This window comes from Sinocyclocheilus grahami, unplaced genomic scaffold (assembly GCF_001515645.1).
Source record: "Sinocyclocheilus grahami isolate Dianchi unplaced genomic scaffold, SAMN03320097.WGS_v1.1 scaffold2544.1, whole genome shotgun sequence".
Taxonomy (NCBI): domain Eukaryota; kingdom Metazoa; phylum Chordata; class Actinopteri; order Cypriniformes; family Cyprinidae; genus Sinocyclocheilus; species Sinocyclocheilus grahami.
Window position 1 is genome coordinate 582 of NW_015507723.1, and position 16563 is coordinate 17144.

A 16563-nucleotide genomic window follows, 5' to 3' on the forward strand; every position below is an offset into this window, starting at 1 on the left:
ATAAAAAAACAGTAGGTGTGTTTCTAATTTATATTAAAAAAAATATAATTTTTCAAGAAATTACTTTTGTATTAATGCCTGTACTTTCATACATTTCATAAACCATTTAATAACTCCATAACTAATCAAATAAATACATATGAGAAAAATACATAAAGAATCGAAAGAATCTTATATTCTGTGAGATAAAGTATGTAACCAACACATGCCACTCGACAGGAGCCTGATCAACAAGTAATCCGAGCATACCCATTTTAAAATAATATAAACTAATTAAAAATATATTTTGCAATAAATTATTTATAATACCTAGGTATCTTTACTTTTATACTTTTCATAACTAATTAAATATCTACATAACTAGTAATCAAATAAATACAAAAACATGAAAAGTACATTTCAGTCAAATCAGTTACACTACGATACACTACATTTTTGTTTCTAATGTAATTAGTTTTGATTATGGAAAGGACAGGAAGCCCGCGCTTTTAAGTCTAAGCCGCTCATCACCCAAGGCTGAGGAATCATCACAGAGTCAGAAGAACGGCTGAGAGAAGAACATTAACAGGTAAGCACGGCGAACTGTTTAATAACATTTATTTTACTTTTGAAAGTTTGAACGTTTTATTCTGATGTCACTTAATTTTAAGAACAAAGCAGTGCTAATTTGTGTTAGCTAGCAAAGACGCGAAGCTCCAGCGCGACATTACCTCGGTGTTTTTATCAAAGACGATATTTAATGTGCAGTGATTAAGCCACATTTTTATTTAATTTTTCTAGTGGAAAATTAATTTATATGTTTGTGTGTTTTCTCACAGTTGGCTAGATGAGCCCCGCGCCTTTTTTTGGGCGGACGCATCCTCCACATCTGTCTCAACAGTCGTTCACGGCAGAAGCTTAATCTACAGGTAATGCAAGCACACCCATTGTGAAGTAATGTAAACTTAAGAAAGAATATCTTTATTTAAGAACAGTTTGGTTAGATTGAACTGACATTTCCATTTGATGCCTACAGTAGTTAGGAGCTGTTGTGAATAAGCCCGCTAACGTTAACCGTTTTTTTTGTGTGAATAAGGTCGTTAGCGTTAGCCGATGACCATAAAAAAATAAGATGTCAATTAACTTGCATGAACTATTAGGAATTCACGAGTTTGTCGCAAATGTTGGTTTTTAAATGATAACATGTCAGAGAAGCTATTTGCTCATCAAGTCGTCTAGTTTGAAGCCCGTGGAGGAAAGGTCTTTATGAGATCAGCGTTTCAGTTGCATGACAACATTCCTTTGACTGCTTACAGGGTAAAGAACCAAAAACTCCTTACCACAAAGAGATTGATCCAGCTCCTGGATCTACAGGACTGATCACACCGGTGTGATCGTACGCGTCAAAGGGTTAAACACCATTATGGAGAGTATCATAATGCATGCATGTGGTGTAGAACCATAATGGTTATTTTTGTTTTCTTTGCACACAAAAAGTATTCTTGTAGCTTCGTAAAATTACGGTTGAACCACTGATGTGTCATGTGGACTATTTTAATGATGTCTTTACTACATTTCTGTGCCTTGCCTATGGTAGTACTCTTGCTGTCTATGAAGAGTCTGAAAGCTCTCAGGATTATTTCAGAAATATCTTCATTTGTGTTCTGAAGGTGAACGAAGGTCTTACAGGTTTGTAACGACATGAGGGTGAGTAATTTGACAGAATTTTCATTTTTGGGTGAACTATCCCTTTAAAGATTACTTAAAGAGTAAAAAATCACTGTGAATTCTAATTTTATATATATTAGTGGTTTTCTACTCTTTGTAATATATATACAGTATATACTGTATATATGAAGAGTTCATTTGCAAAAACCGATAACGTTTATAACAATTCTCAAAAATCATGTTTTTTCATTGTGCATTCCAATTATTCTCAATCAAACTGCAGTTGGGTTATTTTGATTAGGTTAAAAAAATAACAAAAATACAGCTAATTAAAACAATAAAACACAATACAAACATAACAATAAAAATAAAACAAAAAACAGAGTTATCAGTTTTTGCAAATAAAATCTTCATATACATATATATACAGTGGGTACGGAAAGTATTCAGACCCCCTTAAAATTTTCACTCTGTTATATTGCAGCCATTTGCTAAAATCATTTAAGTTAATTTTTTTTCCTCATTAATGTACACACAGCACCCCATATTGACAGAAAAAGACAGAATTGTTGACATTTTTGCAGATTTATTAAAAAAGACGGCAATTCGCCGTCAATTGCTTGAATTCAATTCAACAACAAAAGTACAACCTAGAACATAGAACTTTTATTAACAAAACGAATAAAAATACACAATGATATATGCCTACTATAAAATAACAAATAACTTACAAAGTTCAGGAATACAAAACTGAAGATCTGTAAACACTGTGTAACCAAATAAATAAGAAACTTTTAGGAATCTTATCCAAGTTGTAGGCTAGTCAATATTAGTCAGTCAGTCGTATCTGACATAAAGGATCCGCGAATGAAATTGTGACCACAAACACCATTAACTTGAATTATATGGCAATAATCAGCAATATGCTTTCACACAAATAACTTTATTTTTTGAATGTTTAAATATGTGTTGACACAAATTACTTATTTGAATTTTTCAGTGATATGGTAATCCTGTCATATTTAGCTCTGTTCAAATATCAGTAATGCCACAGAAAAACAACAGAAAACCACATATGCCATCCAATGTTAAAGTCTTGTGATACTGTACAACAGAAAGTGCTGTGGTAATCCTGTCATATTTAGCTCTGCTCATTTGTTGTGTGGTAATTTTATGTTGTACTGCTGCAGTACCACATGATTACCACAGGACATTTTTGTAAGGGCAGGGTGCATCCTGAATTGGGACAGTTTATGTCATGACGCTGTGACGCAATCGCTCTTCAAATCCGGTCTTCGAAGGGCACGCACTTCCCTTTTTGTCACAGTCATGCGATTTGCTGCTGTTAAAAGTGAAAGTAAAATTATATTTCCGACATTTTGTTGACACTCACTTCGGACCGAAGACATTTCACATCCTCTTGAGAGCTTCTCGGTAAGTGTAATGTTTAAGTAATTTATATTTGTTTGCATCTAAAATACATTTTGTAGTAGAGATGAGTGCAATGCATTAACTTTCAGACATCTGAAACTTTTTTATAATGGACTGACACCTCTGTTTAACGAATCGCTTGTATTCCTCATCTGTACGTCGCTTAAAAGAGTCGGCTAAATAAATAAATAAAAATTTACATTTTAAGTAAGTTTCGAGTAGGCTGGTTACGACGTGATTTTGGCTGTATGGCTTTAGAACTTTGTGTAAAATGTAAAAACTTACCAGAACTTGATAGTATTCAGTGAGTGTCAGATGTAGGCCTAAGATCCCGTCTCTCCACTTCATTTAAAACGACTGGCACATTAGTGTACCATGATACCACATAGAATGTTACAAACACATTACTGTATATATAACGTCACATTTAGCGCGTTGTATTCTGGGAACCAGTATCCCATGCAGTGTCTTCAGATGCATACATCAAATGTAGCAGATAATCCGGCATTCCATGGATACAGAAAATCCCCGTACTATTCAGTTTACACACAGCATACTGCAATATAGTAGGAGTTGTGTGGTAGGATGCCATTCCAAACAAAGCTTCTGTACTGATTACAGTGTACTTGAGTTATATTTAGCAGATTCTGGCAAATATAGTAGGTGTTCCATGCACACAGAAGATCTGCATACTATGCACAGTATACATACTGCATACTGCAGAAATAGTAAGAGTAGTGACGTTTCATCTTCAAACGCGTGAGTGAACTGGAGGTGGGGAATAGTAATTATAAATGTAACACTTGTATATGTACAAATATACATATACATGAAAAGTACAAACTATCGCTGTGTATCTAAAAAAAATATCGTTAGTAGGACATAAATTGTACTTTAATCTCTGCGGCATGTTTCAGATAAATTCAAATGGCATCACCTTTATGTAACAGAGGCCACCTGGTAAGAGCTGTGCAGGTAAACCTCACTCCCCTGATCTCAAGAGAGAGCGTCTGATGCTAGAGGCTGCAGTCTTTATCCTCCTTACTAGTGTGCCCGCCTCCCATGCTGGTGAACCAGATTCGAGTCCCACTCGGAAAAGAACGAGGTGGGGTGGTTAGGACCAGAGGGGTTACATTTATCTCTATAGACCTTAATACAGTACTGATTGATTCAAAGATATTAAATAAGTAATATTGCAGTAATGTAATATATAAATAACATGAGTAAAAATAATATTTCAGTTATGCAAACAGAATTCAATTCCGCTGTAAAGCAGCTCTAAAAAGAAATGGAGTGTGTTTACTCTAAGGACAAACAGACCAATTTGTTGGCAGAGGCTCTTTACATAACTCCATCCACCAATGCCTGGCTGTGATAACCAGGACTGCAAAAGAGACGTGATTTTCTGCAGTATCAGTAGCGCAGGGAGTAAAAGACGCAAGATGTTTGTTTTTGATGCGATCAACCCACGTTCGAATCCACCTATTGTCAAACTCGTGCTTCTCCTTTTCCCATCACATACCACATCAGAAAGGCATTTTCAATAAAAATTAAGTAAATATTTAAAAAGTGGAAATAAAATGCCTCATTAATAATAAAGTGTTATGTATGCTTAGCTGTAGGTGTAGGGAGGTTTTTGTCCCAATAAAGTGGCATTCATCTAATAAAATAAATATAAATACATATATATATATATGATAATTTACACTCAATATGTTATTGCATACTGTTTTATATTGTAATGCAGTACTGAAGTATAAATACCTGACACCTAATTACTATTTACAAGCCTGTTGCTAACGAAAATGCTGCTATTTTAGTGTAAACCGAATTTATCATTATTTGCACTGTGTAACTAGAATAAATAGTTTTTTCCACTTAGTGTAACTGCCAAAAATATAATTTTTCAGTTAAACAGTTCAGTGTTGTTCAATATATAGAGTTAATTATGAAATGAGTTAAATTGGGCAATATAACATTGTTTACTATGAAGCCTTATTAACAAGCATTTGTAAAAAGAACAGTTAGCACACTGTTTGTTTGCACCTTGACAGCTGTGCTGAATGTTTGTGTTTGTCATGTGACGACACTGTTGCACACTACTCTGAAAAATTTGTTGCTTATTGTGTACTGTTTCACACTATTGTGTACTATTCTTTAAAAAATAGTAGGCAGTATGCACTGTGTACTGGGCAGTAAGCAGTAAGCAAGTATGCCATTTCGAACACAGCTCTTGATTTGCTGGTTCAGGTGTGTTTGATTAGGGTTGGAGCTAAACTCTGCAGGACACCGGCCCTCCAGGACCGAGTTTGGTCACCCCTGTTCTATAGTATCCAAACTTTGAGATCATGAAAACCTTACTCATGTCTTGATGTCATATTTTAGTCATATAGGCCACCCTATATTAGCAGGTATAGCTGAACATTATGGCTATTATCTATTTGTTATGATATAGATATGAACTGCTGTTGTTGAGCGATCTGAAGTGGGGACCAAGATCGTTTCACTTTTAGGTCTTCCAAGGTTACATGGTAAATTTCCACTGCGAGGGGAAATTGGCATGGTTCAAGTTTCGCTTTTTGTCTCACTTCTCTAGATTATACAGAAAAACCAAGACGAAGAGACCGACAAAAACAAACTACGCAGACATAATGGCATGTAAGTATGAAGGTTAGTGTAAATTAAATGGCCTAATATGATACTTTACACTGTAATGAATCTTTTGATTTTAGTAAAATAAACTTAAACTGTGTTTATCCAATTGATTTATCCAGTGTATTTGAATGAACAAAATGAGTTCTTTCAATTTTTGGGACGTCAAACTAAAAAATAAATAAATAAGCAGTATAACAGATTTTAAAAAAGTTAATGAGGATTAACTGGGGATTAAATAGTTAGAATTCTGGAAGCATTTACAAATCATGAAGAGCTATGTTTGACAGGTGATTCACAGGATCTGAGGATTGTTCTGCTGGGAGTTTCTAGTGCTGGAACGAATTCAATAGGAAACGCAATACTGGGTCGAGAGGTGTTTAAAGAGAGCAGAACCACAGAGAGTGAGATACAGAGAGGAAGAGTAGAAGACAGAAACATCTCCATCATAAACACTCCAGGATTCGTCAACACTCACCTGACTGAGGAAGAGCTGCAGGAGCAGATGATGAAGAGTCTTGATCTCTCTGATCCTGGTCCTCATGTGTTCCTGCTTGTCATCGACCTGGAGACCTTTGAAGAGGATGAGAGGAACATTGTTGAGGAAATATTTGGAGTTCAAGCTTTAAAGTTCACCATGGTGCTGTTCACTGGAAGAGAACTAATCTCAAAGAAAAAATGGCAGGAATTCGAATTTAGTGAAAATTTTCAGAGACTAGTCAGTAAATGTAGAGCATATCATGTGATCAACAGTAAAAATGAGATTAATCAAACTCATATCAAAAAGCTTTTAAAGAAGATCGATGAATTCATCAAACAGAATAAGCAGCACTTCAATAACGGGATTGACTCAGTTTCTCAAACTAGGAGCACAAAAGAAAAGAAAAAACAAGAAGAAAACCACAGAAAAAAGGAGCAAGAGAAAGGCAGACAAGAGCAAGCAATGCAGGAGACTTTTGAAATGAACAGTGCAATGGAAGGAGCAACTGTGTTTGAACCAGAAAAAATTCGACTAAGAAAGAAAACTCATGTATATGAAGAAACGGGTCTACAAGAAATGGCCTCATTAGATAGATTTCTGACATTCTCACATGAAAGAATGGGAAAAGAAAATGAAGTCAAAAAACCGGAACGCAGCTGGAAAAAGAGCCAGAAGAAACAAAAGACAGCAGAAGAAAAATATCCAACTCAACCAGGTGAGAACTTTTAATAAACCAATTTTACTTTATTTACAAATGTTGTGAAACCTTCCTAGAAACTCTAAACACAATAGTCAACAGTGAACAGTTGTGCTACAAGTTTTTCTAATCAGTCTCTATAAAATTTAAATCTATAATACTTTGCAACATCACAGTTGTCAGTAATAAATATTTTTTTCTTAATTTTATGTCTGGTCTAAAAGTCCATTAAGCACAAACATATAAAACTTGGTAAATGCACAGATATCTTGATGTTGAGATCCGTCTTTTCCCACTGAGGATAATTGAGGGACTCAAAAAAAGCTGCAAACGCTCTCAAGAATAATCTATATAAGTTGCACTTATTTTAAATATCTTATGTACAGTAGCTTCTAAAGAGCAGTACTAAATAAAATAAAAAAGATTTTTAAAAGCATCCTGCTCAAAGTGTTTACCCATTTATATGTACCTGATTTCAACGCCGGGGAAATACATAAAGCACATTTCCTGTGAATGCATTTTTTAAATACAAAATAGGTTGGTCTAAATCCAAGTGATCACTTATTTCAATGTTATATAATATATACGTGTGTGTGTGTGTATATATATATATATATATATATATATATATATATAAATAAAAATATATATATATATATATATATATATATATATATATATATATATATATATATATATATATATATATATATAAATAAACATCCAGTTATGCAGAATATAAGATGGCAAATATTTAATGAATGAGTTGTCAATATGAAATATAACCAATAACCATACAATATATAGGGTATGATTTTACTGCAAGATTCAACATATTGACGTAAAATGATAACTGCAAATCTGTGTTTCACTGCCTGGAGTCCGTTTTTATTTTTTTTATTTTTTTTCGCAGGGATCCATTTGCTTATCTCTTCTGTAGCTTTTGGCAGTCTTTAAAAATATACCTTAGATTTCTTGTCAAAGCTGTTTGTACAGTAAATCACAAAGCTCTTTCCTGTTTTAGATGTGTTTTGTGTGTTCTGTCGCAGCATTCACGCTGAAAACCAATGCTGCCATTCAGTCATTTTGCCACTCGGTGGGCAGAACCACACTCACTCCAGCTGACGCTGACGTCACTTGCATAACCCTCTACTGAATAAAGAAGAAAGAAACATGCATTCACATAACTAAATGAGGTGGCAGTAAAAAAAATATATATATATTTACAACATGAGATTATAAATAAATGGTAAACAGAAATTACAAATAGTAAGAGAATAAATTATAAAAACAATTCTAAACTTTTAAACAAGGGGTATTCAATTAAAGTTCCAAGAGGTCCAGTCTCTAATTATCGATTATTGTAATTCCCTTCTCTTTGGTCTTACTCGTAAATCCCTTTATAAGCTTCAACTTGTTCAAAACTCAGCAGCCCGTATTATCACCAAAACCCCTTCTTTTCACCACATCACCCCTGTTCTGCAGCAGCTCCACTGGCTCCTGGTTAAGTTTTGCATCGACTATAAGATCCTGCTGTTCACTTTTAAGGCCATCCACAATCTCGCCCCTTCATATCTGGCTGACATCCTCCATATCCATATTCCCTCTCGTTCTCTCAGGTCTGCCTATTCTCTTCACCTTACTGTCCCTTTTGCTTGCCTCGCCACTATGGGGAGCAGGGCATTTTGCTACTCTGCTCCCCGGCTTTGGAACTCACTACCACCAGACATCAGAAATATTGACTCTCTACCTCTTTTTAAATCCAGACTCAAGTCTCACTTGTTCAAGATTGCATATTTTACCTAAATCTTATTTTAGTTTTAGTCTTTTGTATATAGTATTTATTGTTTGTTTCTTATTGCCTTGTTTGTAATTTTAGTGTGCAGTGTCCTTGAGTGCTGAGAAAGGTGCCTTTAAATAAAATGTATTATTATTATTATTATTATTTCCTTCCCAGCGGAGGTCCGGATAAAGGCCAGTGGCTTCTGAGATTTTTTTTTAATTAAAAAAACACATCATCAGTTGAGCCCAATTAGACTTGAATATTAAAAGACAAGATCAGATGTTTTATCAAGGTATTATAATTTTTTACATTTAGATACATATGTAAGGCAGAAGGCCATGCTACAGAAAAGATCATGTTTGGGGTTCAGAGTTTTCCTCTTGAACCAAAACAAACTAGTAATTTCAGTGTTGTCTTTCCTTGCCATCTAGAAATAATTTTTCCAATTATAATTGTTTACTTTAAAATGTTCTCAGTATTCTTAGTCTTAACATACTGATTAATAATGCTAAATGTAGATGAAAAAAAAGTACTGTCACAAACCTGGTTTGAACGGTCAGAGTCATATATTTATGATAGATAAAAATTACTATATTTGCAGCATTGTTTTTTTTCTGCAGTGTTTTAGCAAAGGTATCAATCTATTTTGCTGCTCGCTGTGTTTCTGCTCCTTTGTTCATTTTTTTTTTATAATAACCGCATCGTCTGCAGCTTTAGTGTCTTCAAAGAGAAGCAACACCCACGGGAAGGGCTATGTAAATAAATAAATAAATAAATAAATATATATATGCTGTCAACATTAACGTGTTTTATCGCGATGAATTTTACAATCCTTAACTAATAACTAAAATAATTTAACGCATTTAACACAAAATTACTTAAGCACAATTTCTATTCTAACCCTTTAACCCAATTTTGCGTCTGTTGCGATCAGTTCATTTTAAGCCGCTAAACTCCGGGAAAGTTTTCAGTCCAATGATCCAGTAAGCGAATGCATTCAAACAATCCGTCCAAAACAGCGCTAACATAAAGGAAACCAGGCTGATTACATCAGAGATTGCAGAGAGAACAGAGACTTGCGCTGCATTTTCAGTGAATTATTCATTTCACATTGTTTGGCTTTAAAACCCGAGCTCTGTCATATTCTGTGATTGTCTCTGAAGAGCGCGAGCCCTCACACGCCACACTGTGTGAAATACAGACTGAATGGATTGTCAACACATCCCACCGATGTATGTCCAGATGAGATGCAAACTAAGTTTTCTCGACTTGATAACCATCTCGTCTCGCTAGTAAGGTTTTGATGGATGGAGACAGCAATTAAGGTAAAGACGATTGCGGTGGCGTACAGGAGTCGCACAGTAAGCAAGCATGAGTCCGTTATAATAATGCGTGTATGAGTGCTCTGGACTGATCGCACATCTCAATAAATTAGAATGTCATGGAAAAGTTCATTTCAGTAATTCAACTCAAATTGTGAAACTCGTGTATTAAATAAATTCAATGCACACAGACTGAAGTAGTTTAAGTCTTTGGTTATTTTAATTGTGATGATTTTGGCTCACATTTAACAGAAACCCACCAATTCACTATCTCAGCAAATTAGAATACTTCATAAGACCAATAAAAGAAATCCTGCTGAAAAATGAAATCAGCATCTTCAAAAAGCTGGTCAGCAGAAGGAAGCGTGAAGTGTTCCAAAATTTCTTGGTAAACGGGTGCAGTGACATTGGTTTTCAAAAAACACAATGGACCAACACCAGCAGATGACATTGCAGCCCAAATCATCACAGACTGTGTTTTTTTTTTATAATAACCGCATCGTCTGCAGCTTTAGTGTCTTCAAAGAGAAGCAACACCCACGGGAAGGGCTATGTAAATAAATAAATAAATAAATAAATATATATATGCTGTCAACATTAACGTGTTTTATCGCGATGAATTTTACAATCCTTAACTAATAACTAAAATAATTTAACGCATTTAACACAAAATTACTTAAGCACAATTTCTATTCTAACCCTTTAACCCAATTTTGCGTCTGTTGCGATCAGTTCATTTTAAGCCGCTAAACTCCGGGAAAGTTTTCAGTCCAATGATCCAGTAAGCGAATGCATTCAAACAATCCGTCCAAAACAGCGCTAACATAAAGGAAACCAGGCTGATTACATCAGAGATTGCAGAGAGAACAGAGACTTGCGCTGCATTTTCAGTGAATTATTCATTTCACATTGTTTGGCTTTAAAACCCGAGCTCTGTCATATTCTGTGATTGTCTCTGAAGAGCGCGAGCCCTCACACGCCACACTGTGTGAAATACAGACTGAATGGATTGTCAACACATCCCACCGATGTATGTCCAGATGAGATGCAAACTAAGTTTTCTCGACTTGATAACCATCTCGTCTCGCTAGTAAGGTTTTGATGGATGGAGACAGCAATTAAGGTAAAGACGATTGCGGTGGCGTACAGGAGTCGCACAGTAAGCAAGCATGAGTCCGTTATAATAATGCGTGTATGAGTGCTCTGGACTGATCGCACATCTCAATAAATTAGAATGTCATGGAAAAGTTCATTTCAGTAATTCAACTCAAATTGTGAAACTCGTGTATTAAATAAATTCAATGCACACAGACTGAAGTAGTTTAAGTCTTTGGTTATTTTAATTGTGATGATTTTGGCTCACATTTAACAGAAACCCACCAATTCACTATCTCAGCAAATTAGAATACTTCATAAGACCAATAAAAGAAATCCTGCTGAAAAATGAAATCAGCATCTTCAAAAAGCTGGTCAGCAGAAGGAAGCGTGAAGTGTTCCAAAATTTCTTGGTAAACTACACAGCGTCTCCCTAATATGGCTGCTTCAACACTAACTGCTGGTTACTGAAACCACGCCTTCTTTCTTTGCGTGTACATTTGGGCGGCATTATGCAAATATTGCCACATAGTGAGGTAGATATGTGGGGGCGTGTTAGAACGAGCCGTTTTAGGGGGGCGTGGCAGAGTCTTAACTTTAATAAAGAATATCTCTTTGGTTTTGAGACTTTAGTCTTTGCAACTTCAGGGATCTTATCTATGCACAATCAGCTTGTAACACTCCAAAGAGAAAGGAAATCTTGAAATCGCATCATATGACCCCTTTAAGAGGATTCTCCTGAAGCCGTCAAACTGACGTCATCAGAGCGAGAACGCCATTGCAGAGCAGAAGCAAATATTACGTTTTTGATTAAAGATTACGACGGCAGACAATTTTTTTTTTCCAGTGTACTGATTTGCACGGTTCAATTGTTCGCCACAAGACTAGTAATGTGCACTAAAAAGTAAGTAGGGTCACTTTTGACTTCATGACGACTAATCATTGTCAATACCATTGGCAAAACTAACACACACTGTGTACTGCCATATAGATATTTTAATATTAAAAATGTTTTTGTACATACATTTTTTTCAAGGCAATCATTATTTCAAGCTTTGAAAAGGTGTCTTCTAAAAAGACACATTTGCTTTATATGATGAACATATTTTAATATAGTCTTTTATTTACATACATATAAATATTGATCAATTACCATTACAAAAATCTCAATCTTAAACATTTGCTCATTCTGTGTATTTGTGTCTTTAAAATAGGGTAACTTTGTTGCAAAAGCTTACAGCACAAGGAAGCCTGATTTCAAATTTGAATTGAATTTGCAAAAATAGACGAACACATTCAGTAATAAAATTATAAAACAAATTATCTCAATTCTGTTGAGGTATCCGAAATATGGCAACACTGAATTTTTATAAGCAGTGATTTAAGAGCCATATACTGTATGTTAATTATTGAGATAAATGGAACATCAGATGGCTTTGACCTGTAATGACTGTACAATGTAGTGATGCAGTTAGGCAGACTAGGATATTTATATGTACAAATCAGACAAATATACCATTCCAAAACATTTCTAGCATAAACTTACATTGTAAAGAAATTAAAGTTCCATCTTTGATTGTTGAAAGACTTTCTGGTTTCACTTACAGCCAATCAAATTTCCAGTAGGATTTTCATCGGTCAGGCGTGGATCTATTCTGAATGGTTGATAACTTTTTACAAAGTTTAATCCAGGAGCAAAGATAAATAATTTCTGTTTTAAAAGCACAGATAGATCGCAATTGCACAAAAGCAATATGGGAGTGAGAGGACAGGCAGTTCATTTGTATAAGTTAGGCCTATTTGAGAGCTCGCATCCAGTTTTCTGCGATTACATGACTGTGTTCTCATGTTACTATAAAGCGCTCGCCACATTTGAGCGGGAATGACTAAAATTATGCAGAATACCTGCAATCCCGCGCGGATATCAGACTCTGTAATTGACAGGAGGCCAGATGCGTGTCAAACTCGCTGACGGAGAGGAGAGAGAGAAAAAGCAGCGGCTTTTCCCGGCTCATATATCAGGGCTTCTATTGGTCCGTGTACGATCGGATATCTTTATTGGCTACTGAAGTGCCGTCAAAGGTTTGAATATCAATTCAAATTGTGGACGTACTCAGTAACGAACTATGATTTAAAAGTAACGAGGTAGATTATTTTGCTTAATTTGTATTTAAGTACAAGTAAAAGTACAGCTTTAAAAATAAACAAAAAAAAAGTAGAAGTACCCAAAAAAACTACTTAATTACAGTAACGTGAGTAGTTGTAATTCACTACCTTCACCACTGGAAGCCAGTGAAATTACTTGATCAACATGTATTTTAAAACAGACTAATATGTAGATTGTGTAGAATTTGAGTATAATACTATACTATAAAGTATAGTAGGGGTGCTGAGGGGGCTGCAGCACCCCCTGTTTTCACATGGTTGCAAATGCAACGCCAAGTTTGTTCATTTAAATTTATTCAGTTTTAGGATTTAATAATTTATTTGTAACGATCTCTGAAATGTAAATTGTAAGTGGGCTATAATAAACCCATGTTTATCTTTTATAAACATGATTGATTTTACTTGTGATGTTTTCTATATGGGATGATTAGCATAATCCTCATGAACACGTGACGCTGGCGCGTGGTATCAGACATGAACTGTACAGAATGCGAACAAGGTTAACTTTAATACAAGGAGATAATGGCGCAAAAGTGAACCCCCCCCCCCCAAACAATGGAATCAGAGATTTATTGTTCATTTTGAAAACAGAGATATTGACGGCACAACTGGACATTGATCACGGAGTCACCAACGGGATGAAATAAAAGCACAAGGAAAAGTGCAATAAGAATTAAGTTTATTCTGAAGCAGAGATAGTGTTGATGTTTCAGGAATATTATAAGAACAGTGTGTTAGTGCTAGTGTAAAATTGTATTATTTTTACTTTACAGCATGTTGTTGTTTGCATATTTGACCATATATTAATTTTCAGTAATTGTCATTATAATAGAGCATTCAAAAGAGCACTCTTTACAAGCCCTATCAATTACTTATGAATGTTGATTATCTTATAATATGGAGTGAATTGTTCTTAATGGATATCTGTGTGTTTTCTCCCTTGTTTGTCAGGTGGACGTCAATATTTGGCGGTTTGTTTCAGGCTCTTTTGTGTTCTTCTGCTGGTCTTCATCATACTGCAGAACATCTCCATCACAGCAGAAAGAGACCGGTTAAAGAGTTGCAAGAACACAGTCCAAGAGTTTAATCAGACGATCAACAGTTTACACGACAAAAATTCTGAATTAAATACTGAAAAAGACCAGTGGTATCAATTCACCAAAAACCAAGGTATGACCAAATCTGATGTCATCAAATCTTACTCCCTTGATGTGTCCTACATGTTTTCTTTCATTCCTGACCCTATACATGCTGCTGCAGCTCTCCTCATATCACAAGCACATCTACACGTATTAAAGCTAGGGCCGGGAAAATAAATTGATGCATCGCGATTATGATGATCACCTTAATTATGAAGTATTAAAATATCTGATAAAAATTCCCAGATGAAAATAAGTGCAGTAAAATACACTTTATTCAAGTGCACTTAGTACACTTCCATAATGTACTTAAAGTGCTCTATTTTTGCACACTAATTTTGTACTTAATATACTAAAAATTACTCTTTAGTACTTCTTAAGATCATCTAAGTGTACTCAACTGTGCTATTTTGGAACACCTTGAATATGAACTAAAATGTGCTTTTAACATACTTTCTCTAAATGTATTTAGTTACCACTTGCAGGGCCGTAACCACCATAGACATTGAGGGTGACAAGTCCCCCCCAATAATTAAAAGTGGCCAAACTGTTTTCATGGGAAATTCTAGCATACCACCGCATCATTACGTCACGTCTGAAAACAAAGAAATTTTCCCAGCTAGTAACTATATCGCACGTTAAAGGGGTGATTGATTGCGATTTCCCTTTTTTAATGTTAGTTAGTGTGTAATGTTGCTGTTTGAACATAAACAATATCTGCAAATGTAACGATTGTTGTAACGAATGTGGCCTTAACACATCCGTCACAAATTTTGAATGGACGACGCACACAAGACTCTGGTTGTCTGTTCTTTCTTTTATTCTCCGCAGCAATGATAATCGTGTCTGAGGAATACATCAAAATGTATTATTACACAGAGTGAAAACACTGCAGACATAAACCACTGAAATAAGAAAAGCATCAAATAAACAAACTCACTCTCATTAAGGGTAACTGTGTGTTTTCCATTTAGCCATCTGCTGCAGCATGTTAATTTCACCGCATGAGACACGAGGCACAACTATAAGTACTCAACAAAATTTCCATCGGACATATAAACCCATCCAACTCACTGTAGATTTGTTGATATAATCACTACAAACGTTTACATGTGAAAAATTCATATTAAACACACTTATATCACTTTTTAAACAGGAGAGAAGAGTAACACACTTACCCGCAGCAGTGTCAGCCATTTTCTGCTGAACTACGGTAGGCGCGCAAGGACAAAATAATTAATGTCTGCAATGCATTAACCACCAGGGGGCATCAAAACACCGTTTGATTTAATTTACCCTCTAATTTCATGTAATTCAGCACCATGAATATCATTAGAATTAATGTTCTTTTTAACTCCGTTACACAAAGTTACGAAGCTGAAAGTTCAATGAAAACGGAGATATCGTCGTTTAAAATTTTGGCAGTTTAATGCCTACAAAAACAACTGGTAAGGGACTACAACGAGTTACTTCCCGGGTCCATTACGTCAAGAACCCAGAATTTTACATAAACCCCGCCTCCGGGAACACGCAGCAAAGGGGGCGAGGCCATTCTGCGCTGCTTTAGAGAAGAGGAAGAGAAAACTAGATCTAGAACTAGATCGAAAAAATCTATTCATATATGAATCGCGATTCTGTCTTCTAACGATTCTACTAGATTCACAAGTTTCAAAATGTTCAAACACGCAGCAAAGGGGGCGAGGCCATTCTGCACTGCTTTAGAGAAGAGGAAGAGAAAACTAGATCTAGAACTAGAACTAGATCGAAAAAATCTATTCTTATATGAATCGCGATTCTGTCTTCTAACGATTCTAATAGATTCACAAGTTTCAAAATGTTCTAAAGCAGCGGTTCTCTATGGAAGCATATAGGTAGCGAAATTCAATTTAAAATGAAATATGCAAAATGGCAATGCAATATTCTCGGAATGCATTTTCAAATTGAATTTTGCTACACATATCCCACGGTGTCATGACTTCTGTATTTAAATTGACATTTTCCATTACCCACAGGTGCAAAGTTTGGTGCAAAAGTAAAATGAAAATTAAATTATATAATTTACATTTGCCATTTCCAACAGTAGTCTTAATATGTAAATTGCATGCACATTTGAATGCTTTATAAGTTGCGAAATTAAAATGAAAATGTAT

At 35.2% G+C, this 16563-nt stretch overlaps 1 protein-coding gene across 2 annotated transcripts; it reads left to right on the top strand.

Moving 5' to 3' along the window:
- Positions 1-2948: 2948 nt before the first annotated feature.
- On the top strand, positions 2949-15728 carry LOC107575273 (GTPase IMAP family member 6-like). Of its 2 annotated transcripts, none has more exons than XM_016261681.1 (5): positions 2949-3081; positions 5675-5736; positions 6021-6926; positions 14226-14444; positions 15570-15728. In XM_016261681.1, exons 2-5 carry the CDS (start codon positions 5730-5732, stop codon positions 15647-15649), a joined length of 1212 nt encoding a protein of 403 aa, XP_016117167.1. In that variant the 5' UTR covers positions 2949-3081; positions 5675-5729; the 3' UTR covers positions 15650-15728. The 2 variants fall into 2 exon arrangements, with proteins under 2 accessions (XP_016117167.1, XP_016117168.1); XM_016261682.1 differs by lacking the exon at positions 2949-3081 and adding an exon at positions 4108-4183.
- The last annotated feature ends 835 nt before the right edge of the window (positions 15729-16563 follow it).